This window comes from Ochotona curzoniae, unplaced genomic scaffold (genome assembly GCF_017591425.1).
Source record: "Ochotona curzoniae isolate NIBS_2020 unplaced genomic scaffold, NIBS_Ocur_1.0 contig_3190, whole genome shotgun sequence".
Taxonomy (NCBI): domain Eukaryota; kingdom Metazoa; phylum Chordata; class Mammalia; order Lagomorpha; family Ochotonidae; genus Ochotona; species Ochotona curzoniae.
In genome coordinates this window covers 2,288,053-2,312,928 of record NW_024465751.1, presented here as the reverse complement: position 1 = coordinate 2,312,928, position 24,876 = coordinate 2,288,053, and the positions used below count along the sequence as shown (strand labels likewise).

Below are 24,876 nucleotides of genomic sequence, written 5' to 3'. Positions count from 1 at the left end.
TCCAGGAAGCAAAGGATGCAGGCCACAGAGCCTGTCCTTGCTCTCCTCCACTCTACCCTAAACCTGTCTTCCCTCCTTTAAGTGCTCTGGCTAAGGCTAGGCACAAACCCACCTAGCAGAAGCTTGACCACGGGCCCCAAAGGGTAGCAGCCAATAAGAGGCAGCTGTCATGGCAGAGTGGCGAATGTTGACGGGCCTTTCCATGGACTCTGACCAAGCTCCTGCTCCAGCCTCTCTGTGGGCTCAGAGCTGCCCCAGCTCTTCCTTCTGCAACCGCACTGCCATCTCTGGCATCCCTGTATCAAACTGCACTCCTACTGGCAGTTCCTTCCAGCCATCATAGTTATTGTGACTCAGTTTTCCTGACATACATTTTTATTTTAGCAGAGCTTTCTGTCGGAAACTTTGCTTAAAAAAAAAGACACTGGCTTAGAAAGTCCCTCCTAAGGCCGTTCCCCTAGCTCTGTCCCCTTATAGCTACTGTCACCCTCATACGGTAGCTTTTATACACTGGGATACTCCCCACCCTGCCAAACATACTACTTATGTTAGTTGCTTTCTATTACTACACTAAAACCCAATGCAGGCTAGCTTTATAACAGAAAGAGGTATAGTGAGCTCGGAGGGCTGCAGGCTCACAGTGCAATGTCAGGCAGGGACAGAGCACTGATTTGTCCTCTAATGCGGTCTCCTGTGGAATACCTTCATAGGACAACAGTAGCCTGTGGGTAGAAAGGATCGGACTCGAAACGGCAAGCCGATGAGTGACTAAGGTATTGGGCTCAGGCTTTCGTGGCCACTTGCTCTAGGGACAGCTTCCTGCTGGAGATCAGTATCTCTATTGCCCACTCCTACCAGGCCCCACTTCCCAATCGGGGTACGCTGGGGACTGAGCACCACACCCAGGGACCTCAGGGAGGGAACAGAGGGAATCTAAGCCCACTGATGCACAGACAGTTGCTAGCATTTGAAGTTGCTCCCTAAGCATTTTTGGAAAGCATATTTGGGCAAGCCTGATTTACACATGGGTATATTATGTCCTGAGTGACAACAATTTTTCTTACAGTATATGTGGAATACTGAATTAGTAATATTCTAAATAAAGAAGAAAAGGTCAAACTACACACGAAGAAGGAATTAGAGGAGAGTTGGGTAAAGGGGAAAAGGTGAAGATGAGAAGGGGGGAGTAACTGAGGTAAAAGAGGAAGGAGGAGGGAGAAGAGGAAGAGGAGGGACTACGAGTGAATGGCTAACACTATACCAGCTGCCATATACACTTTATCAGGAGACAGACCTACGAGTCAACTATTATTCCTTGACTGTCGATGAAGACATAATGTTCCAGGGAATCTCTCCCTGAAGCCTCGGCACCAGCGAAAGCAGATGTGCCATGGAACGACAACTCGACCTACTGCTCCTGTTGCATAAGCAAGCAGACCTGTGATGTATAACCAACATTTCTATTACAATCCTATGATTTTATTGAGCATTTTCTCTGACCAGCATTTTCTTATAGACAAAGGATGAGTTAAGGCATATTTAACGACGTGTTTTAACTTTAAATGTGTTTAAGAATATCACTGTTTGAAGTAACGAACACCTGGCTAGTAGCTGTGATGAGTAACTGTGTTTCTCCAGGAAGTGATGAGGGCACACACACTCACACAGCATCCAGCAAGACCAGCCTGCGGGTCAGGGCCAATGGCAGTACGACTCAGGTTTCAGATCAATGGAGGCACTTCAGGGTTATCTTCAAAGCCTGGGTCTTCCTGGATTTGGGGTTCGGATTTCAGTCTTCTGGGTGGATGCTTTTCCTCTTGAACTATGGTGGTCACGTCAGGGAAGGAATGTTTACTGGGATCTACTTCCAGCTTCTCAATGTTCTTGCTCCTGGAAGAATAAAAAAATTTAAAATCAAAAGCATAATTTAAACAGCTTCAAATCAATTCAGCCCAGTCAGTAATTTCTCCAGAAAACACACACGAGTGCCATCCTCCCAGCTTAGGGATAAACAGGAGACAGTCAGCCTCTGGATTCCAATGCTTTGAGCCTTGTAGAAACAAGATTGTGAACCACAGAGAGAAAAAAAAAGTGTTAGAAAGTGCTTCAAGGATGTGGGAGGATACAGGCAGCTGGAAGAGAGGTCAGCAGGGAGATTCAGCCTGTTTAGCATATGTTTGGATAATAAAAGGATTCAGCAGCCAGGATTAACAAGAGCCTTCCTCTAGGCAGGCCTTCCTCCTGATGCCCGCTAACCAGGCTTTGGGACCCGGATGATCCGCACAATGCAACCTGCAATGGGGGCATTTAGACTACAAGTTCAGGTGCGCAGAAGGGTATCCTCCAATTACCAGCTCCTGCCCACACCTTCCCCCCTCCAACCGCTTCTGCTACCAGTCACGAAACAACAACAAGAATCCCAATGGGCCAGTGATGCCCAGTCTTGCAGAAAACTGTCCATGACCAAGTCCATGAGCGGCTTTCTGGCAGTTCTGAGCCAGCAGATAAAGAGCAGGACGCAATGATCTCTCCGCCTTCAGAGTTCCCCCAGTGGTTTCCATAATTACCCAACTATTTTGAAATTAAGGCACCATTCGTCATTCATTAACTCATTCAACAGATACATGTTAGCCGCCTATTGTACTAAGCGCAGTGGTAAGCAGCAGGGTTGTCACGGGCGGTGCAAGCAGACAGGGTTTCCGGTGACATCTGATAGCAGGGGGTCATACACCAACACAAACCCTATCAGGTCATCAGGTAAGCATCTCAGCTTGGTTTGTTTGTCTAGCATCTTTGAGGTGAAGCTTTTGTTTTTCACACCTTATACCCTTGTCATACAGCAACACTGAATAAATATTAAATGAGAAATAGATTATTTTTCTATTGGGAGATGCAATAAAATCACATAAATTATCTTAGACCTAAAGAAAATCACAGTCTTACCCAGGAGCTCCAAGCCTGTCCTCTGCCAAAACCCGCAGCAGGCTCCTTCTGTTCAAAGGTGAAGAGTGTTATTCTCTTGGAAAACATGAACTATATTGTCTTTGCAACCCTGGCTCCTCCTTTCTGTAATCCACTCTTAGTATTTTCACAAACATACACAGACCTGCTGAAGAACAGTGTGAAATGTACCAAGAGTATCAAGCAGTACAGTTTGAAGACCTAGACTGGACACAATAAACTATGCCCACTGCTGAAGGAAGACACAGAGTGGGTGTGCGCATTTCCCAAAGAGGAGAGGGGTGTGAAGATCATTAATGCCCAGGAAATCACAGCATCCTAAGGACGTGGGCGGGGATGGATGTGCAGTGAAAGGCTGTGCTGAACAGACAGGCTCCAGGAAGGGCTGCAGTAAGGTAAGGCTTCCCACAGCCACAATAAACATAGCTCTTCTAAAAGGGTAACTCGCAGTGGCTCGCATTGTGCATGGGCAACACGCTGAGCAGGGTGTGTGGTTGGGATGTGCAGGGCACAGGGTGTCTGTGAGACGCAGGGAAAACCCTGAGCACGCAGTCTCAAAGGAGCCTCCTTGTCGGCCAGAACTGTACACTGACAGGAGGAAGCACAGTGCTCCGATGTGACGCCACGGGGACAGGACCCTGAAGCTTGGGCCTGGCTTTTGCTGGATTTTTCCTCTGCTCATGCGCTTTGGTGGAAAGAAATCTGAGTGATGAGTGCAGCCAGGTGCCGAGCCCTGGGAGTCCTCCTAGTGAGGCCTGTTGGGAATGACTAACACCCTGCCCTTGCTGAGCCCCAGGCTGCACCCTGGTATCCTCCAACACTCGGATGATCTCAATGTCACCTCCTTTTGACTCAGATCGAGGCAGAGAGAGGCAGTCAGCCAGGTGCACACGGGGAAATGGGCCGGCCTGGGAGCTGCATTGAGCTATCGCAGGAAGACTCCCGGACACTGCACACAGAGCGCAAGTGGCTGCTATCTTGCTGACATCTGAAACAGAAGATGGTGTCGACCCAAAAAGTTGTCCAAGTTGGCACTCACTCTGAAGCCAGTTGTGGCCCAACAACAGCAAGGCCCTCTTTACTCTCACTCCCAGCAAATGAGAAAAGCGAACTTTGTTAGTGGAAGTCACCAGGCAGGAGGGCATCCAGTTAGGGGGGAATCCCGGTTCCTACCCAGGAAGGTCTTCAGCAGGATATTCCACTGCTCTGTGCCATGCAGCTTTCATCTTTAAAACATGGGTTCAGAGCAGGTTCACACAGGTAAAGCCCGAGAGCAGTGCATTTGGTAAGTGCTGAGCAGCGTGAGTGAGCACAGGGCGGTGTGAGGGCATGCACTGTTTCTTCAGCTCAGTGCTCGGCAGTTCTTGCCTCTCATGGTCCAGGGCCATGGCCAATGCTTGGAACCTAAAGGAAGGACATGGCCTGTCCCCGCATTTGGGCATCTCAGTGGCTCTGCCAGTGGGGTGAAGGAAGCTGGACATCTAGCTCAGAGGGAGGACAGGGACTGCTGGGTTTTGAGGGGGAAGAACATTCTAGAAAGAAAATGCAGATGGAAGGTAAAATGCCTGTACTGCTCAGTGAGGTCCCAGGGTGTGTGTGTGTGTGTGTGTGTGTGAGAGAGAGAGAGAGAGAGCAAGAGAGCGAGAGAGAGACAGAGCGTGAGAGAGAGAGCGAGTGAGAAATGGGGTCACTGGTAGGAGTGCAGTCCTAGGGGAGAGGGCATCTTCCAGAGCTAGCACCAGGAAGGTCAGCTGGCATGCCTGAGGGAGGTAGCTAGTGCCAGGAGCTCGGACTCTGCAGGTGCATGGCAAGAACCCAAAGCTCAGCACTGGGGCACCTCACGCACTGCGTCTGTCTTTTCTCTTCGGGGATAACCAAGAACTTGGGGTGGGAGAAGGTATTTATTTTTAGGAAAGTTAAAGCTGGCATTTTTTTTAAAGTAAGGGAATGCTGTTTAACAACCTGCTAATTATATTCAGTGTCATAGAAATATAATTAGGCAACAGGGTGTCCTATGTTCAAACTGCCAGGTTTTCTTCACAGATAACGTCACTTCCTGTCACTCTTCATGGCTTATCACAATTCGTTGACCCTTCTGCAACTTGGGGCTTCTTGAAGACCTACTGTGTGCACTGGCTGTGGGTCCTGGAGACAGCACACTGAAAGCCCCCTCTGTCCTTGGTGGGCACATGCTAGAATGGACCCAGTGCTGTTACTGCACTTAGCCCAAGCGCCTTACAGAGGCCCCGGGGGGCACACTTTGACCAAACTGTTTGGATGAATTCAGAGACCAGCAGGAGACAGCGTTATTGGAAGTGCACCTTCAAGCTCCCTTGCACTCCTCTGTGCCTCACCAGGGCTCATGTGGGGAGAGCAGGGCCAGGTGTCAATTCCAGTGAATAGCCCCGTTGCAGGTGTAGGCTCGCACCCAGAAGAAGCAAGGATGGGTGGTTTTCATGATGTTTTTTCTTGCCTTTTTTTTTTGCTCTTCATTATTTGAAATACATATGTTGCTTAGAAACAATACAATAGGTTTTATAGTTTTATGAGCTGCTTTTTTTCACTTTATATTTTAACCCAAACATCTTTGGCTGATAGTAAATACATATGATTTTTTAAAAAGGACTTACCTCACATCATACAGACATATGAGAACTTGATGAATTATTTTGCTTTATGGGACATTTTTGCAGGTACAAGTAGAAGATAGATACATAGTTTTAAATGAAAATGCTAAGCCATTAAATTGAGAGACATGCCCTGAAGCGCATCTGGAACCTTCTGGGGCCTGGGAGTGTTCCTCACCCAGCAGTGCCCTCCAGGGCAGGGCACGTCCCCAGGCAGCCAAGCTCAGGACTCCGAGCAGCTTCAGGCTGCCTTGCTGTACAAACGGCAGCTTCCAGGCCAGGGCAGCAGCCACACACCTCTCCAGCACCTGATTTTCCCTGCCCTGCCTTGGCAACAGCCCTCCTCTCGGGCCGGGTGAGATTCTAGTCCCAGGGGAGGAGTCCTACAAGGCATCTGGAAATGCCAGCCCCCCAGGATCCTGCCTGCTTCACTGCCCGCACCCGACCCTCAAGCAACAATGAGGGGATCCTGGCTAAGGGGGGTCTCTGACCTTGCAGCCCCTGCACACCTATCCTCTTGCTGTTGGAAGAAATGACAATGTATTGGTCCCAAACATTGCACACTAGGAAGGTACTTCAAAAAGGCTCTGGGAAAATACAAAAGGTGTTCATTGTTGTACAAATGCAATTACAATTCATGCATAGTTATTTTTCTCTTTGAATACAGTTCCACGGGTGCCAGGTCCCATGATGGCTTTGCTGACCCAAGCCAATGGCGAGCCTGCTTGCCTTCTATAGCCGGGACAGTTGGCGACCTGGCCTCTCCCAGCCTCCAGAGCCTGTGCACACTCCCTCCCCTGGTAGGCAGAAATGCCCACAGAGTTCTCCTCACGACCTTCCTGCCTCCTTCTGTCACTTACAAGCCAGCCTCAAGAGGTTCACAAGAAATGTGCCTTAGGACAAATCGGATACAGGTTTAAACAAAAAAGTTTTCTGTCAAAATCAACTTATCTTTAAATCCCATTTTCTCATAAAATTTCTTAAGTGTCATATAAGGCCCTTGTGCATTGGGGTTTCCCTGAAAATTTCAGGAAGTCACTGACTGTATCTGTCACCAGAACCTCCTCATCCTCCATCATAACAAAGTCCAGGCATGAGCTGGCCACTCCACAGCCGTCCTTCCTGCCGGCTGAAGCCCTGTGGGTCACCATGAGCTGGCCAGTCCACGGCCGTCCTTCCCGCTGGTGAAGCCCTGTGGGTCACCAGGGATGCTGAAGGAAAAGCCAGAAGGATGAGAAAGACGCTCAGTGGGGCCCTAGAGGTAGATGACAACCACTTCCAGGCTAACTGTTATTGGGGTGAACAAGAATGCTATTTTCCTAGTCTTCCTTAGGGATTCCATTACCAACAGCTCAACACCACCTTCTGCAAGGCCTGTCTGCGTGTCCTGTACCTATGGGAACAAAGACACAGGAATGCCAACATCAGCCCGGGAATCAGGAATTCTTAACCAAGGCAGAAGCTTTACAGAGCTTAAAAATGAATCTTGTGGGCCCGGTGAGGTAGCCTAGTGGATAAAGTCCTTGCCTTGCATGTGCCAGGATATCCCATATGGGCACTGGTTCGTGTCCCAGTGGCCCCACATCTCATCCAGCTCCCTGCTTGTGGCCTGGGAAAGCAGCCAAGGACGGTCTGAGGCCTTGAGATTCTGCACCTGCCTAGGAGACCCAGAGGAGGCCCTGGGCTCCTGGCTTCAGATCAGTGCAGCTCTGGCCATTGTAGCCGCTTGGGGAGTGAATGAACAGATGGAAGATTTTCCTCTCTGTCTCTCCTCCTCTCTGTATATCTGATTTTCCAATAAAAATAAATAAATGTTTTAAAAAATAAATTAAATGAACTTGGCCACTTGTGATGGAGCTTTATAATCATGGTTATCACCTGGAACAGTTATTGTCCAGTACTAACACAAATGATGAAGGCCGCTGCTATAGCATGGCACATCCTACTTTGGAATATATTTCCCAATACAGGAAGTTAGAATCCTGAAGGATGTGCCTGGCAGTCCTTATTAAGTAAAGCTCGACTTTTAATTATTATGTTTTTATTTAAAAGGCTGTGATGTCTATTTCTCAATTAAGTGACTATCTAAATCCATCAACTGTAATTAAGTTGTCCTTGGCTCTGAGAAAGAACAGACTTGCTCAATCCCAGGCTCCCTCTCGGGCCGTCACGGCTGTTTGCGGTAAGCAGCAGCGAACACGGCCAGCACACGCTCACAGGCAGCTCATCCACCTCAGCTCGGTGCGGAATCGGCTAATTCACAGCGGAGGAATGCACTTACTCAGGACTCCCAGGGGGTAAGAAACAGAGGGCCCCTAAGCCTGGGTCTCTTGGGGACATCGGGCAACCCCACAACCAAGGGGATTGGCCTTTGTCCCGATGTTCCTGCTGCGCGCCCAAGGCCCAAAGCGTGGACACTCGGCACTGCTTTCCCACCACCCGACTGGCAGAACTGGCCCTTTATTTCCTCATACATCCTGGTTTGAAGCACAAGGAACATACTCATCACCAAGGAAAAATAGACAACACACTTAAATTCAATCACTAGTGTAAAGCACATCATTGATTCCTTCTATTGAAGAACTTGAAACATCTCTCTCCCCAGCCCCTAACATGGTAGGCTAACTATTTAGACTAATTCTCCACTTAACACTAGAATGTTCTTGGGGTTACCACTATCGCTTAGCATATCAGTCCTCCATCTGCAGTATTAGCATCCTATATAGGAACCAGTTTGAATGCCAGCTGTTCTACTTCTGATCCAGCTCTCTGCATTTGGCCTGGGAAGGCAACAGAAGATAGCTCATGTCCTTGGCCTTTGTACCCACATGGAAGACCTAGAGGAAGCTCCTGGCTCCTAGTTTCAGACGTGCTTATCTTGAACCATTGAAGCCATCTGAGCAGTGAACCTGCAGATGGACTCTCTCTCAATCTCTCTCTTCCCCCTCTCTTTCTCTCCCTACAAACCTGCTTCTCCAGTAAAAAATGAATGAATTTTTTAAAAAAGAACTTAAAAGAAACAACTTCTGCTCATTTCTGCCCTGTAACATGGTAGGCTAAGACATTTGGACCAAATTCCCTGTTTAACACTTGAGAGTTCTTGGGGTTGAAGTCATGGCTTTACAGGCTAAGCCTCTCCCTGTGGGGTCAGCACATACTGGCACTTTCTTCTATCCCAGATACTTTACTTCCCATCCAGCTCCATGCTTATGCCCTGGGAAAGTAGTACAGGATGGCTCAAGTCCTCGTGTCCCTGCACCCACGTGGGAGACCTGGAAGAACTCCTGGCTCCTGGCTTCAGATCAGCTCATCTCCTGTCATTGTGGCCATTTGGGGAGTGAATCAGTGCGTAAAAGCTTTCGGTGTAACTCTGCTTTTCAAATACAAATAAATAAATCTTTATAAAAATAAAATTTAAAAATACTAGGAAGTCCTTGAGACATGAAAAGTCTGATAGGATCATGAGGAGTGAGGTCAGGACTCTGAAGCTGTCTGCATCCTCAGGGTATTTGCTGACTTGAGGTGGTGCCCTGGTCTTGCTGACTGTACGGAACTCGAGGACAGAGGTCAAAGCCTGTTAGATGAGCAGAACATAGGATACTCTGCACTCCTCAGAGGTAGAAAGGGCAGGACACTGTGATGCAGCCGCCACTGGGACACGTGCATTGCCTGTCAGCAGAGCACCTGGTTCAAGACCTAACTACCCTGTGCTTCTGCTGCAGAGTCCCACTTCAGGCCCTGAGAAGCAATGGAGGACGGCCTGGGAGCTCAGCTTGCAGCTGCCTACCTGAGCGAACCACATGAAGTTTCTCAGTTGCTAGGCTACTAGGGGAATGAATCATCAAATAGAAGGGGTGTGTGTCTGTCCTTTTATCTATGTCATTCTGACTTCCAAGTAAGTGAATAAAATGCTCCAAGGTGAATCAGTAATTCCTCGCTGTCCCGCTCCTCAGGGCATCAAGGAAAGGAGCTTTAGAAGGGCAGAGGAGGGCTCTTCTGCTTCCACATGCTGCCACATTTACAGCATCTGGGGCTTGGAAGCCATGAATGTTGGTGGCATAGCTCCTGAACTGGCAGCGTTCCTAGGGGTCTGTTCCATAGAATGTGCTAATATTCCTCGGTAAAGGCCTCCTAGAACTGTGAGAACCTTCACGCTACTTTCTATGGCAACGCAGCACGACTCAGGTTCAGTGTGGTCTGTCTCCCTGCGTGGTTACCAACTTCCTCGAATCTGGGGAGCAAGAACCTGTACACACCACGCGTCACGTGTACTGGGTTTCTTACTAGCGAGAGGCAGCAGTGGAAAAGCCACGCCTGGAATCTAGGGAACTGGCCCTTCAAGGCCTGGGGAAGGTGTTTCAGGGTGGACGAAGTCTCCTCTAGGTATTCCAGCTGCACTGCACCTTGACGGACTCCAAAAGGCAGTTCATCATGACCATCAACAACAGAAGTAGTAAGAACAGAAATGGTAACAATTTCAGATATTGGAGTAGGAAACCATGAATTCTAAAATGCATTCACTATGCTTAAATAAGATCTTTTGACCAATAGGAAAACAATGAAATGTTTTCATCTTGGGGCAGTCAATAAGACAAAGACACCTGCCACCACTCCTGGGTTAACTATATATTGGAGCCTTCCCCTGTGCAATAAAGCACAAAAAAGAAAAGCAAATATGGATTGAAAAGAAAGAAGCTATCATTTTTGGCAAATATACAGACAACTTGAAAGAATCCAAGGTAAATTAATAAAATAATAGAACTGATGAACAAGGTTGCTAAGTACAAGTCAAACACAAAACTGAATGATACGATTACAAAACATTATGACAACACCAAATGCTACAGAACTGCTTGCATTTGCAAAGCTTGCAATGCTTAATTTGATGTTATGTGTACTTTATTACACCAAACTGTAAATCTATAAAGTAGTAACAATATTAAAATATATTTATAATGCATCAAAGATGTCAAAACTATAAAAAGTAATGAACAATGAGAAAAATTATAAAATTGACAGACATCAAATAAATGTGAGCAACAAAAGATACGAACTACCATGGTTTTTCTCACTCCAAATCTATATATCTAATTCCAAATATAAGTCCACTACATGCTGCTGTGAAATGTGGCAAGCTGAGTCCAACATATATATGGAAGTATGAAGGAACAAGAATATTCAAATTATTCAAGCCCTGGCTGGAAGACTTTCTAACCAGGCTTACTCTAAAGAAAGTTGAATGCTATAGAATCCAGAAACAGACATGGACACAAGTGGACTTGATCTGTGGCAGGGATGGCCTTGATGGCAAGTACAGAAAAGATCAACTTTTGAATAAGAGATCCTGGGAAAGCTGGGAGCTCACACTGGAAAAAATACTAAGTGACCACACCTTAAACCAAAATGCATTTCTGATGGATTTCACCCTAAAATGTGAAAGGCAAACCCAAAAGGGACTGCATCTACGATCTCAGAATAGGGAGATTTGTAGGACAAGACATTATTCATTAAAAGGAAGCATAATGATTTTGGTTACTTTAAAGCTCTGCTCACCAAATGATTCCATGAACAGAAGAAGGAGGGGAGCCCAAATTTTTCTAATCCTGATGCCACTACTTGTCACTTCCATGCTCTTGGCAACTCCAATATCTCTGGCCTTCAGAAATAACTCAGAAATAGCAGTCCTGTTATGCAGCGTTGGGAACAAAATCGGACTGTGCACAGTGGTCGGTGCTCACAAGCCACCTGTGACTGTGAGGGAGGTGTACATCTTCCTTTGTGCCACAGCACCACAGGATCACCACAGTGAGTCACCGGAGTGGGTCCTTCAGTCCTGAGGAAGAGCGTCCCACCCTGTGTTTCCTCCCCCTCCGCACCCCTCACTCTGACTCTATGACATGAGAAAGGGACCAGTGTGGCTGAGATAGTGGTAGAAGGGATATCACATCTGCCCTTCTACCCCTCAAACCAGCACCCCTGCTCACCCTCAGTCCTTCACGTACAGCTTCCATCTACAGCTGTCCGGTTAGCTCGTCGCTGTGCACAATGAGCGGAACAATCGACCTTCACATACGTGTTCTGTGTGGGGCTGTGCAGGGACCACTCCTCAGTTACCAAGATGAGAGAGGAGGCCTTTGAAAAACACTGCTGTGAAGAACTGTGCTAAGATGTCTTGAATTCTCAAGTGTAATCACGGTACTGATAGTTTTCCTGGGGTCTGAGAACCAGCTCCAAACTGTTGGCAAGGATTTGCCTCCCCGTCCCTCTGATGCCGCACAAATTAGATTCAGATTCTTTACATGTGTTGATGCTGCTGGGGGTTAATTACAACCGTGAATATTCATGATAGTCTCAATAGCCTTGTATCTTGTATCTGCAATGGAAATCGAGCTTGGAAAGATAAGCGGATTTCCAAGGTTAAAAACAGTAACATACTTTTCAGTTGGAATTCAATTTTGTACCTGTTGTTCAAACAAACCTCATGTTAAAAAAAAAAAAAACTCAGTAAAATTTCAGCAGTTGTCTTTGGCAATACAAATACATAACTGCTTTATTATGAAGACACAAAGATAGTTCTAGCTCAGGTATTTTTATGCTTCTAATTCTAGCATATACATTTGTGTCACAAAGATAGCTTGCCTTAGTTCAAAATAGAACTTACCATCTGGAAATTGTAAGTAGAGGGACAGTGGAAAGAGTTGGGATCTCGTTCTAGAGAAGAGCTGAGAATTAGAAGAGCTTTGTGAAAAAAGAGTTCCAGGGATGTCAGGGAGATGGGCTTTGTCCAGGGGGTATTAGGAAGCACAGCCAACTGTCACTTAGCAATCAGAGAGAGGCTTCAGGACGCCAAGGGGTATAGAGAATAGGTTAAATACACCCTTCAAAGAGTGAGAGTTCTGTTGGGAATCACAGATCACAGAAGAGAGGCAGCTGAGACCAAGGGTCCCGACGCGTCAAGGCCGCATGACCTTCGGGACACCAAGTTCCTCTGGCCCTTAGTTTTCCCATCTGCAAAGTGAGGATAGACTGTGAAGATTACATGTCTTGTCTGGGTAAGGCACGCAGAGTGGTGCCTGCCAACAGAGCAAGCATTTGGCAAGTATCAGCACTCGCTGGCGTCGACATTATCAGTCTTATTACTACAACCCCAAGAAGCTGGGACCTGTGTGTGCACAGATTTGTTTTCCAGGCATCACAAGCCTTACGAAGCAAATAAATGCCTGAGGCTCTGGTTACAAACATGAACATTCATGCTATGAATCATTTTTTAAACTTTAAAAAATTTTGGAAGCTGCACTCTAAGAAATGACTACAAAGAGTCAGCCTGAGGAGGGCGCACCTCTGGTTTCCTTGCTCCTTGCTACTGTCTGAAGTAGCTTTCACAGACTTGGATGCTGGCCGAACACATGCGATCACTTCCTCTACCTGTAACAAAAAACACAACGTATACTAAGTAATGCACTATTCAGTAACGTACCTCTACAAATATTGCATGTATATATTGCGCATTTAAAGTTGAACTTGAAGCTACTCTATGCACTACAGGAAGGCTTATATGACAAGTTGTACTTATACACAACACAGTCTAGCAAACCCTGTAAGTGCCGAAGCCCAAGCAGACGGATATGGTAAACGAAAGTTTGCTCAGCACATATTTCATGAGACCCAAAAAGCGATCAGACCTTTTTTGGGGACCCAGCTGTGATGGACATGTTGCTGCCAGGACACACAAAGTGAGGTGTATTGCAGTGAGAAGCACTCCTGATGGGAACTCAAATGCTCATTCTTGTCCTAGCCACAGTTTCTTTGTAAAGCAAGGGAACCGGTTTATGGTCTCAAAGGTCCTTTCTTGGATTCAAACAGTTGGTAACACTGATTTTCAAGCTAAATAAGCCCAATGGTAAGCACATTGAGGGCTCAGAAAGAAATACCAGTCCAGTTCCACAAACATACTGAACAGAGCCCTCGGACCTGCAGCCCCTGGAGAAGCTTGGAAGATAGCAGAGCCGGAGAGGGGACATAGGCCCATGGCCCAAGCCAGGGTTTTCCACTTTTTCATTACAAATTGGAGAGTGACATGGAATGGGCATCCATTACTCTCTCCACCCTCATCTGGTTTTTCTGTGTGGCAATGGGCCATAAGCCCTAGCACATCCTTCTTGGGGGAGGGCCTGTGTGCCACGCAGAAACAAAATCTGCATAAGCTCCGTGCTGTGTAGACACTGAACAGCACACAGGGCAACAGCATAACAGTGAGCTCACAGATGCTGTGTGCAGTGGTCAAACTTTGGCTGAATCCCCCAAGGAAAACACACTGAATGCTGCAAAGAGGCATCCAGGAACATCAAGAAGGTACAAGTTTGCATTACCAAAACCAGAAGAATGCTATGGGAGCCACCAGGGCAGTGCTTGCTGAATAACTAAAGGAAGTGACTCACACAGTGCATTACCAAAGGAGCAGGTTTTATCACCAAACACGACCTGTCTGAGAATAGGCTAATTCTAACATGTGTCATTTTCTGTGTTTTAAAATACACTGAATGTCACCATCTTACTGTTTTCCATTGTGTTTTTGCAGCCAATGCTGTTACAGGTTTGGATGTTTAAAGTGGCAAGGTCTGAGCCCTACAGAACTCCTTAATAAATAATTTGTGTGTTGATCACATCTCAATTTCTTCCTGGAGCATAGTGGCACCATAGCACCTTTAACTTTTTTAAAGTATTTTGATTACTTTAAACGAGGTCAGCGATAGTCAAAATTCATTAAGATATCAGCTTTGTAAAAAAGAAAAAAAGCGGAAACAAACAAACAAACAAACCCCAGAAGCTCTTGTAACCATTGCCTCACATTACAAATATACTAACAAGAACCAGAGCACACACATAACGAGGCTGTGAAGCACTCCATTTCTAACGCTGCTATTCGTCACATAGCGAGCATGAACAAGAATCCTGTGTTGGTGGCAATGCAAATAGAGTCACAAATCTGGAATTTTTCTTCACAGGGCAGTTTCTGTACACCCGCATCTAAATGTGTTTCTTGTTTTTAAAAGATCTTCAGCTCACTTAGTTTCAAAGAATCTTTTAAGTTTAAAAGTTAAAGGAAACTAAGGAATCAGGAGCAAGAAAACAATTAACAGAAGCATTCACATTAGCGCTAAAATTCATCTTGACACCAACATTCCAATTCACAGCAGGTAGATTCTTCAGCTAAGAACTGTTGCACCCACCAGGAGGACTGCTCTGGGTTTCCCACTGTGCCTGCACTCCTGGGTCGGTCTTCCTCTGGGGAGTGACGTTCATTACCATCAAACATCATCTTATTTATTTGTGCTAAGTGAGTTTAGGGATGACTAATGAAGACGCTGTAAGGACCAAAATATGTTTAATAAATTAGATAATGTGAGACTAATGGTTTCCTGAATCCACAGAGAGAAATGTAATCAACTACTTGAAAATTCAATTGTGGAATGGGCATACAGGTACAAATGAACATTTTAATGATGTTACATGATTTTAGCTCTCAGAGAGCCACGGGCTAGCGAGCTGGGAGTGAGCATGGAATTAGTAACATGTTCACTTATCTGCAGACTGCAATGACTGATGTGCCTGTTCCCCAGCTCAACCTAAGCAACCGCCTGACAAAATGTATGTGGCTGCCTTACCAGCTGGGAAAGTTACTAACGCTAAGAAACACAGACTTTGTGAACAGTGGAAAAACAGCTTAGCTCTCAATCCTCACTCCTTAGGTTGAACCACAGAAATTGCCACAAAACTGATTCCATGTGGTTTGATTTAATATTTACATTAGTTTAAGCAGTCACTCCATTTCAAATGGATATTTATTACTTGAAAACCAAGAGAGTGAATAGATAAAGAAAATGGAATATATTCAGGCTATTTGTTCAGAAAGAACATGAGAGCAACCAGCTTTTAAACATTTTCCTGTGAATTTAGTCTGACCTCTTAGATAAAAGTATGAAAATTACAACACATTTCTCTTGGAGATTTCACTTTCAGAGTTTCAAATATTATCTCCACTAAGTCTAGTAAAAAAAAAAACACCACTTAGTGATTATCTATTATATGCCACTGCAGAAATAAGAGATAAACATAGAATGGTAGATTAAAAGTTTGTCCTTCATCACCTTATAGGGGAGAAATAAACAGATAAAATACATTGAGAAAAATACAATTGGCAAACAGCACAGACAGACTTCCACACACAGCCAAGGGAGGGAGACATGCGGGTTGGGTGAAGCACAAGGATGAAAAGTTGTTTATTGGAGGATGGAAGCGTAGACTGGAGTTTTCCGATACACCTCCTGCTAGTGTCTGGCCTGCTGGTTAAGACACCATCTGAAACAGCCACATATCCTGCCAGACTATGCAGGCCTGAGTTCTAACCCTGTTATTTATTTCAGCTCCTTACCCATGTGCACCCTGACAGGCAGCAGTCATCAGGCCCCAGCACCCCATGGGCAGTCAGACTGAATTCTCAGCTCTTCGGTTTGACCGGCCCAGCAGTGGGCTGCCGTGGACTCTAGGGAAGGAATCAATGGATGGGAGGTCTCTGACTCTCAAAAAATAAATAACCATAGGAATCTACTGGAGGATAGAGATCATATAAGGGATCAAGAAGATTCTAGTCAGGAGAAAGAAAAAACGCATGAACAAAGACAGGAAACTAAGTGACCACTAAACCAACACCCAATGTCAGGCAGACAGCAATTGGAGATAAGGCATACGTAGGGAGCCAGTCTTGGTGAGTTTACCCCATAAGTGCTTGGATGTTAGGCAATTGGGCTCTTGGCAGTGCTTCTTCAAGTTATAACTACTCATCACAGCTCAAAAGTATTTTAAGCACACACTTTCAATTTCCTTAGACAAGGTGTGTGATGTTAAAATCCCACATTCAAGGAACTGATAGCTTTTGAAAGAAGTGTTTCTTTCCTCAGGAGATAAAAATGTACTTTTCTTTCTTTTTAGACAATTGTAGTCAAGGTTCTACATCTCACCCAATCTCACTCAGAAAATACTCACACAATCCTGTTGGGAAATTGTCTAAACATGCATAATGGCTATCAAATTAATTCTAAGAATACTCTCATTGGGACTGTCAATTAGTCTATTTTGGGGTTTGGTTTGTCTGAAGGCTACACAAATATGTATGTCTCACGTGAGTTAGGTTTTGGACTTTTCATTCAAAAGCTCCTCCATAGCTTCTTGAAAGAGATGCATTTTAAAACACCTAATGGAGAAACTCCCTAACCCACATATTAAGCAGCTGAATAGTATGAAGATGCCTATTCTTCCCATGATTAGCTGTACATTCAACATGATCTTAATTATCTTTACAACAAGGCTTTTGTATAGAAATTGATAAGCTGATATTTGAACGTATGTGAAAACACAAAGAACAGATATAAAATGAGCATGGAAAAAATTGGAGAAATTACAACCTTCAAGCTAACTATTAAGCTACAGTAACTAACATTAAATGCGATATTAGCATAAGGATAAATAGATCAATGGGACAAAATACAAAATTTGAAACAGATCCTTATTTAAAAGTTTATTGCATTTTGACAAAAGTGGTTCAATGGGGAGAGTGGAATTCTTCAGTGTTCCAACTACCCATTCGCATGGAAAGCAATGCGTAGTAACATCTTTAAATGCCACCTGACATTGCTTTGAGAGGCAGGTGTTCAGGTGTGCGGTGTAGCTGCAGTATGTGTAACACTCTCAGCTCATGTTAGAGTGCCTGTTTTTGCATCCTAGCAAATCCACTTTGAGTTCAGTTTCCTGTTTTGACGTGCGCCTTCCTGCCAATGCAGATAATGATCCAAGCACTTGGGTACCTGCTACTCATGTGTAAGATCCAGACTTAATTCCAAAATCCTGGTTTTGGCCTAGCACAGTCCTGGCATTTAAATGCATTGAGGAGTAAACCATCAAGGGTATGATCTCTCTCCCCTTCCCTCTTTCACTGTATTCCAAATAGAAAGTGGAAATAAATAAATAAGATCAAGTTGAAATGGACCAAATACCTAGAGGTAAAGGCTTTTAGAAGCACACATAGGAGCATATCTATGAAGTCAGAGATTTCATGGGTGGGAAATAGAAACAATCACTGAGACAGAAGATAAATTATGGAATTAATCAAAGCTAAAATTTCCTGAATCACCCAATACAATTTTTTAAAATGACTGGATAGAAATAAACATTAAAAAACACACACACAGCATAATAAAGTCTGAAAAAATGCTTTTAGGGTTTCATTGCTTAATTGGTATTTACTTGGTGCCAACCATAAGACAGTAGTAGTGCAGACATTAAATCAATCAAGATTTCCAGCCCCAGAACACTAACATTAGACAAGCGAAGACAAATCATACAACGCCATGCTAAGGTGATTTTGTAAAGTAATAGATACGATGACCAAAACAAAGCCAATATGATGGTCCTGGAAGACGACTGACAGGAAGAGGCTGACTGTATTAGCTCGGGTAAGCAGGAAAATTGCCTGTAAACATCGAACACTGGAGCTAAGACTTACTAGATCAAAGGAGACAGACGTGAAAGCAAAAAGGGTCAGGGTACTCTTAGCAAAAACCAAACAAAAAACTCCAGCAAGCACACAAGTGGAAATGAGGCTCCTTGTTCCACAAAGAGGGGAGGGGAAGCCATGTTCAGGCAAGAATGAGAGGAAGGACATGGAAGACAAAGCCAGAAGCAGAGGTGAGAGCTATGCATCCAGACCTCCAAGCCACAAAAGAGGGTGAATATTGTCCTAGGTGCTACGTGGCAAGCCATTGGTGGGGTTCAACAAAGGGAAAAAGCAATCTGTTTTTACAAGGTCATTCTGGTTCCACCAGGAAGAAAAAATCAACAGTGGAAGGCTAGAAGCAAGGAAACATGGGTCGTCAGGCTCGAGAAGGACAGGACAATGGTAAGGAATAGAATTCAGGACTAACTTGACGTCAGTCCATGAGGTAAATGATGAATGTTCCCTTATCCATGACTTAGACAAGTGGGGGAGATGATGGTGTCATTTTCTGAGGCAGGAGAGATCATGAGAGGGCCAAGTATAAAGAAGGAAATCCTGGGCTCACTGGGTCATTTTAAATGACTGGTGCTGGATCTGAATGCAGGACTGCACTGGTGGCCATGCTGCTTGTGTACTCACATGGCTCAAGTCTCGGCAGGTGCAGCTAAAGGGTCTTCAATTCCAAAGCCCACAAGGTTTGTTAACACAGCAATGTTTTTATGTGTTCTGTTTCACAGTTTAACAGAGCTTCAGGATAGTCTTTTGCTTTTCTAAATTTGGCCTAAGTTGCACAATTGATACACAATCTTTTTCTCTTTTTGAAAGGGACAGCAAGAGAGAGACAGAGAGTGGGATCCAATATATATTTGGCTTATTAGTTCACTTCCTACATGGCCACAAAGCCAGGGCTAACCAGGCTGCAAACAGGAGACAGTAGCCTCTTCCAGTTCTCCCAGTGGGTGATAGGGACATGGACACTCAGGCCACATCCCACTGCTTTCCCAGGCCATTAGCAGGGAGCTGCATTAGAAGGGGAGCAGTTGAGACACGAATTAGTGACCACACAGGATGCTGGATTTCAGGTGCTGGTTTTACCCACCAGACCAAAATGCTAGCACTGACATAGTTTTATTTCTATTAATTTGTGATGAGATAAAATTTCTGATTATTCTTTTGAACATGCAAATGAGATTTTCATGGGATTTGTTACGGATGTCCAAGACTATTACCTTAAATAAAGGTACTTAGTTTCTTTTAAGTGGCAGCCTTAAAATTATTATGGAAATATTATTCAGGTAATAAATGCTCATACTGTTGATTGTAGCTATGGTAGCAAATCTTTAAGAGACTGGTTCTGGTGGTTTTTCCCGTATTTCTAAGATCTTTATGTTCCATACACTTAAAAAAGAAAGAACTGAATTTTCTAGGTCGTTAGGGATTCACCAGTGAACACAATGCTTGCTTTCGTGTGTTGTGTATAGGTAGTGCATGTGTGTAGGTGGGGTTTCGACAGGAAACATACGAGCATCTCACACACATACCATGTTCATGCTATGCAGTATGAGGCAGCAGAGAGACCCCGGTGGGCTGGGGGTAGAGACTACACGTTCCATAGGGCGTTAGGGAACATCTTACTAAGCAAGTGAGGTTTGAGGGAAGACCTAGCAGAGCTAGGAGAAACAGGGAGCTCTGGGCGTGTTTTCAGATAGAGCCAAGCAGGCTTGCTGGTGGGCTTTAAGCAGAAGGGGATGAGAGAAGCAAGCCGAGGTGGTCCTCTGCTGCGTGTGCTCTGCTACAGTGGGCTTCCCGTACTGTCTGTGATTTCTACAACAATGGGAAATACATCTGTGTTGCTTCCAGACACACATGCCAACCCTTCCTGAGGGCAGAAATGAGAAACGAGGCCCAACCAGGCCCTGTTTCCAAACTTACTGCCTTCATCACCCTGGTCTTGCCAACTCTCCCTTCCATGCAACAGCAGCTGCTTTCCCTGTGTTATCTGTTATTGAGGGGATCTCTGAGAACACTGGCCCATCTGCTCCTTCAATTCTGGGCAGCCCTGTTCCCAGGAGCTTCTCTGTATGGATCCTTCTCATGAGAAGTATCCCTTCCCTCAAGGTGTGAGAAGGACAAGGCCCACTGTGCAGAGTTGGGTGCTCTGTCTAGTGCCTCTGTTCCTTTTCTTCATGGATATGGGAGGGTACTGGAACTTATCTCAGGAGACAGTAAGGAAGATAGAAGAGGAAGAAGCATCATTGATCTCCTACCAAAAATAGTTACATTCATTCAAGAGCAAAAGGTCAAGTGCTCATAGAAGTATTTTTCCAGGTAGCAGGAGTTGGTCTTGCCTTCCCCTGGAGTGGGAAAGGTCAAGAGCCCCACTAATGAGCAGGTGTCACTTTTGTCATGGCATGATAAGAACGAAGAAGCCAAAGAGGAAGGGGTGCCTCCCCTTGAAGCAGGCAACTTCTGAGAAGGAGCTGTTGAGTGACAGTCTCAACAAATAGTAGGGGCCAAGAGCAAGACCCCAGAAGCCAGGGCTCCAGCTAGAAGACTTTCTTGTTGTCATCTGTTTTCTGTTGCTGTCACAGAATACATGAGACTGGGGAATTTACAAAGAGGGGTTTAGTCTGGTTTAGTCTGGTTCACAGTTCGGAGGTTCAAAGCCTAGAATCAGGGCCGTGTATTGCTTCATAGCATGCCAGAAGTTGGAAGGAGAAAAGGGAGCCCACAGCCCAGCATCACTATGTTGAACCATTGGGATGGCCGTTTGCATCGGTGCTTCCTTTGCCGCCCATTAGCACACCCATGCCCCATGTAAGAGCTCCTGAATCTGATATCCAGCTCCAGCCCGATTATAACATCCTGCTAATATAGACCCTGGCAGGCAACGTTGATGGCTCAGGTGATTGGATTCCTGTCACCCACTGTTAGTAGACATGGACTGAATTCCTGGCTTCTGGGTTTGTCGTAATCATCTATAGGGATCTGGGGAGTGAAGCAGGGGATGAGAGCTTGTTCTCTGTCTCTGTCTCCCTCTTTTTCCTATTCTTCCCACCCTCCCTCCCTCTGTAATGTGTAACACTGTATGATAAAGTTAAAGTACATGAATTTTGGTGAACATAGACTACCATCACCAACCTCAAAACTAAATATGGAGTCATTTAGATGGTATGCAGACAGGCTGCAAGACATTTTGTGGACTGGCTTACTTCTCCATACTTGCGGGTCACAAGCCTTCAGGATCACATGTCACAGTGGGAGGGGCTCACAAAGTCCCCTCCTTGCAGACGCTGGACTCTTGACTCCTTCCCTGCACCCTTCTGTGGTCACTAAAAGAGACGTCACCCTTTGAATGACTTCTTCTGTGTTGGTCGACAATAAATGTTCACTATCTTATTAGGTGTTGACACCAAAATGTTTAAAAATATGCAGTTAAGGGGTAGGTTTCTACTGAGGCAGTTAAGATGCTATTTGGGATGCCCATATTCCTTCCTGGAGTGTTTGCACTGAAATCCTCGCTCTGCTTCCAACTGCAACTTTCTGCTGGAGCAGACTCTGGGAGGCAGCAGGCACTGGCTCAGGTACTTGAGTCCGTGTCATGCACATGACAGGCCCAGCTGTTTTAGGACACTGGCTTTGTCCTGGTTCATCCCTGGCACTTGTGAGCATTTAGGTAGGCAACCACCAGCTAAGATAGGTGACTCTCTCTGCCTGTCAAGGAAATGAAAAAAAAGCCTTAAAATCACATAAAATCTATAGTTCAATATCCAATACTCTATTCAGTGTGGTTATTGCCGCTTATTACTTAGTTGGCAATTATCAGATAATGGAGCTCTAGGCCTACTATTTCTTTCTTGAAGATTTACTTTTATTGGAAAGGCATATACAAAGAGAGAAGGAGATACAGAGAGTAAGATCTTCCATCTGCTGGGTCACTCCCCAAGTGGTCACAATGACCAGAGCTGAGCCAGTCTGAAGCCAGGAGCCAGGAGCTTCCTCTGGGTCTCCCATATGGACGCAGGGTCCCAAGGCTTTGAGCCAACCTCTACTGCTTTTCCAGGCCACATGCAGGGAAGTGTATGGGAAGTGGAGCAGCCAGGACATGAACTGATGCCCATATGGGATCCCATCACATGCGATGCAAGGATTTAAGTCACTAGACTATTATGCCAGGCCCTCTAGAGTTATTATTTGAAGTCATGAGAATAAATGAGCTTCTGAAAGGACTGAGTATAAATAGTAAAAAAAATTCTCAGGGTGGAGTGATGGCAACCAATGTAAAATCCAGAGAAGCAAGATTCAATAATTAGAATTAGATTCAGCAGACAGGAGGGAGCAACCAAATGGCAAAACATGATGTATCAAAGGCACGTGGCAACAGGATCCAACAACACATATTGGGAGGATTGGTACTGTGGACAATTCATTCACACATTCAGAAGAAGCAAGGCTTAGCAATGAACTATAAATACTAAGTTGGCAGATAATATGGTTGATGTATTTTGTAGTTAATTTTTGATGTTTTTATTATTTTAAGTGTTGTAAGATTTAATAATCAACTAAAAATAAGAGATAAAAGTGAAAAAAAATGAAGGGAACGGAGAAGTCTGAAAAGATAATCGGGCAGCAGACCCTCTGATCATCAGCTTCTGTTGGGGCTATTCCAAGTCCATCCGAATGAAGAGAGGGTGCTGTGCAACACGAATCTAGTCAGTAAAAAGAAAGGCCTGACATGCCTGTAGGATCATGGTCTGTTTGACCTTGATATGTGATCTTCACCTCCTGTACTCAGTAAAAGCAGAACCATGCAAGTTGTTCACCAAACGAAGAGGTTGACGTATGTGCTGTTCAGTTCAGATGGCAACTTCATTAACCTCAGTTCATTACTCTGAGGGGCACCCGAAGGAAATGACAAAGAATATTCTTGGAGTGTTCCGGTAACTCGCCAATTGAGAATCTAGATGGGAGTTTAATTTAATGACTTGACACAAGGGAACAAGCCTGTCAACATTTCAGTGAAATGTTGCATTGGACTGTGGTGAGCTCATATGCCAAATATTCCCAGGGTGCTTGTTATCAGATTGGTTATACATATACGATCTAGTCTGACTACAAATACTAAAAATAGTTCAACAGTAGCATAAATGCTCGGAGAATGTGACTGGGAATTACCTCGCACAAAATGGGAAGGAAAGCCATATGCATGATATTTATAAACTTCAAAAATCATGTAGCAACTTCAGTGAGAAAACTGCTTCCACCCACTCCAAAACAATCTTCTGAGGGCAAAAAATAAGAGTAATAATGGAGAAACATACCACTATTTACTTTAATACGTAAATATGTCATTCATTCCTATTGTAATCTACAAACTCAATGCAATTTCAATAATTAGAAAGCAATATTGAGTAACTGACAGCAATACTACTTAACAGTATCAATTACTAGTGATGGATAATATTAATTAACAGCAAATATTAATGTAGCAGGTATTATACCCTAAGAAGTTTTCTGGGGCTTTATTTGATTCATGTACAAGATTCTCAAAACAACCTTTGGAAACCTAGATTGCAATTTTTTTTTAAAAAAATGTTTATTTATTTGAAAGGCATAGTTAAAGAGAGAGACAGAGGGAGAGAGACAGGAAGAGAGATAGAGATCTTCCATCCCCTGTTCCACCCTCCAAATGGCCTCAAGGACCAGAGGTGGGCTGCCCTGAAGCCAGGAATCAGGAGTTTCTTCTGGGTCTGCTACACAGTTGGAGGAGCCCTCTGTTACTGTTCCAGGCCCACTAGCAGGAAGCTAGCTAGGACAGGAACTGGAGCCTTACATGGGATAAGGAGGCAATTTTACCCAACATGCCACAGTGTTTGGTCCTCAGATGCCCAGACAGTAGTAACACTATTTTGGAATTAGGAATTTGAGGCATAGAGATGAATAATTTGGTCACACAGCTGTGAAGTGAAACTAATGGAACTCGATTCAGGTCTTACAGTTCTCTCAACCATTTCTAGCTGTTTCTAAATCTCTGTCACTGAAAAAATACTAAGGGCTCTTTTGAGATAATCCAATAAACTAATTTTAAAGTCAACCCAGAACAATACTCATGGCATGTCTGTGAAAGAGAGGAACAGGAGAGATTCAGCTTGCAAATACTAAAATGGATTGAAAGATGCATGTAATGTATTCACTTATTCAGCAGAAGGTGACTGACCCATGAACTCTTTGCCAGGCTATATATTTTGAGTTTAGTGGCAAGAACACAGAAAACTGTATATTCAGAGGGCCAGGACCATGTCATAGTAGGCTAAACCTACATAGGCATCACCAGCATATCACATGCCCATTGGTTCTTGTCCTGGTTGTTCCTCTTCCAATTTAGCTCCATGCTTATGGCCAGAGAAAGCAGCAGAGGATGGTCCGAGTCCATGAGTCCCTCCACCCATGTGGGAGACCTGGAAGAAACTCATGGTTCATGGCTTCAGATCAGCTCAGTGTTGGACAATGCAGCCATTATGGTAGTGAGCCAGCTGATGAAAAACCTCTCTGTCTCTCTTCTCTCTCTCTCTAACTCTGCCTTATAAATAAAAATTTAAAAATCTTTTAAAAATATCTATGTTCAGACAACTCTTGAACATAATGCTAGTAGATAAAGAATGGTGGGGATTGGTGCTCAGGGGGGTTTGCCTTTTTTTTTTTAAAGATTTATTTTATTTTCATTACAAAGTCAGATAT

The 24,876-nt window shown here is 44.6% G+C and overlaps 1 protein-coding gene across 1 annotated transcript in view; it reads right to left on the bottom strand.

Moving 5' to 3' along the window:
• Positions 1-389: 389 nt before the first annotated feature.
• DNAAF11 (dynein axonemal assembly factor 11) overlaps positions 390-24,876 on the bottom strand; it is an 82,463-nt gene continuing 57,976 nt past the window's right edge. Inside the window, exons 11-12 of the mRNA XM_040979261.1 lie at positions 12,928-13,013; positions 390-1,890 (exon numbers count right to left, since the gene is read on the bottom strand). Coding sequence (XP_040835195.1) covers positions 1,722-1,890; positions 12,928-13,013 — 255 coding nt within the window. The 3' untranslated portion in view covers positions 390-1,721. The remainder of the gene's footprint in view (positions 1,891-12,927; positions 13,014-24,876) is intronic.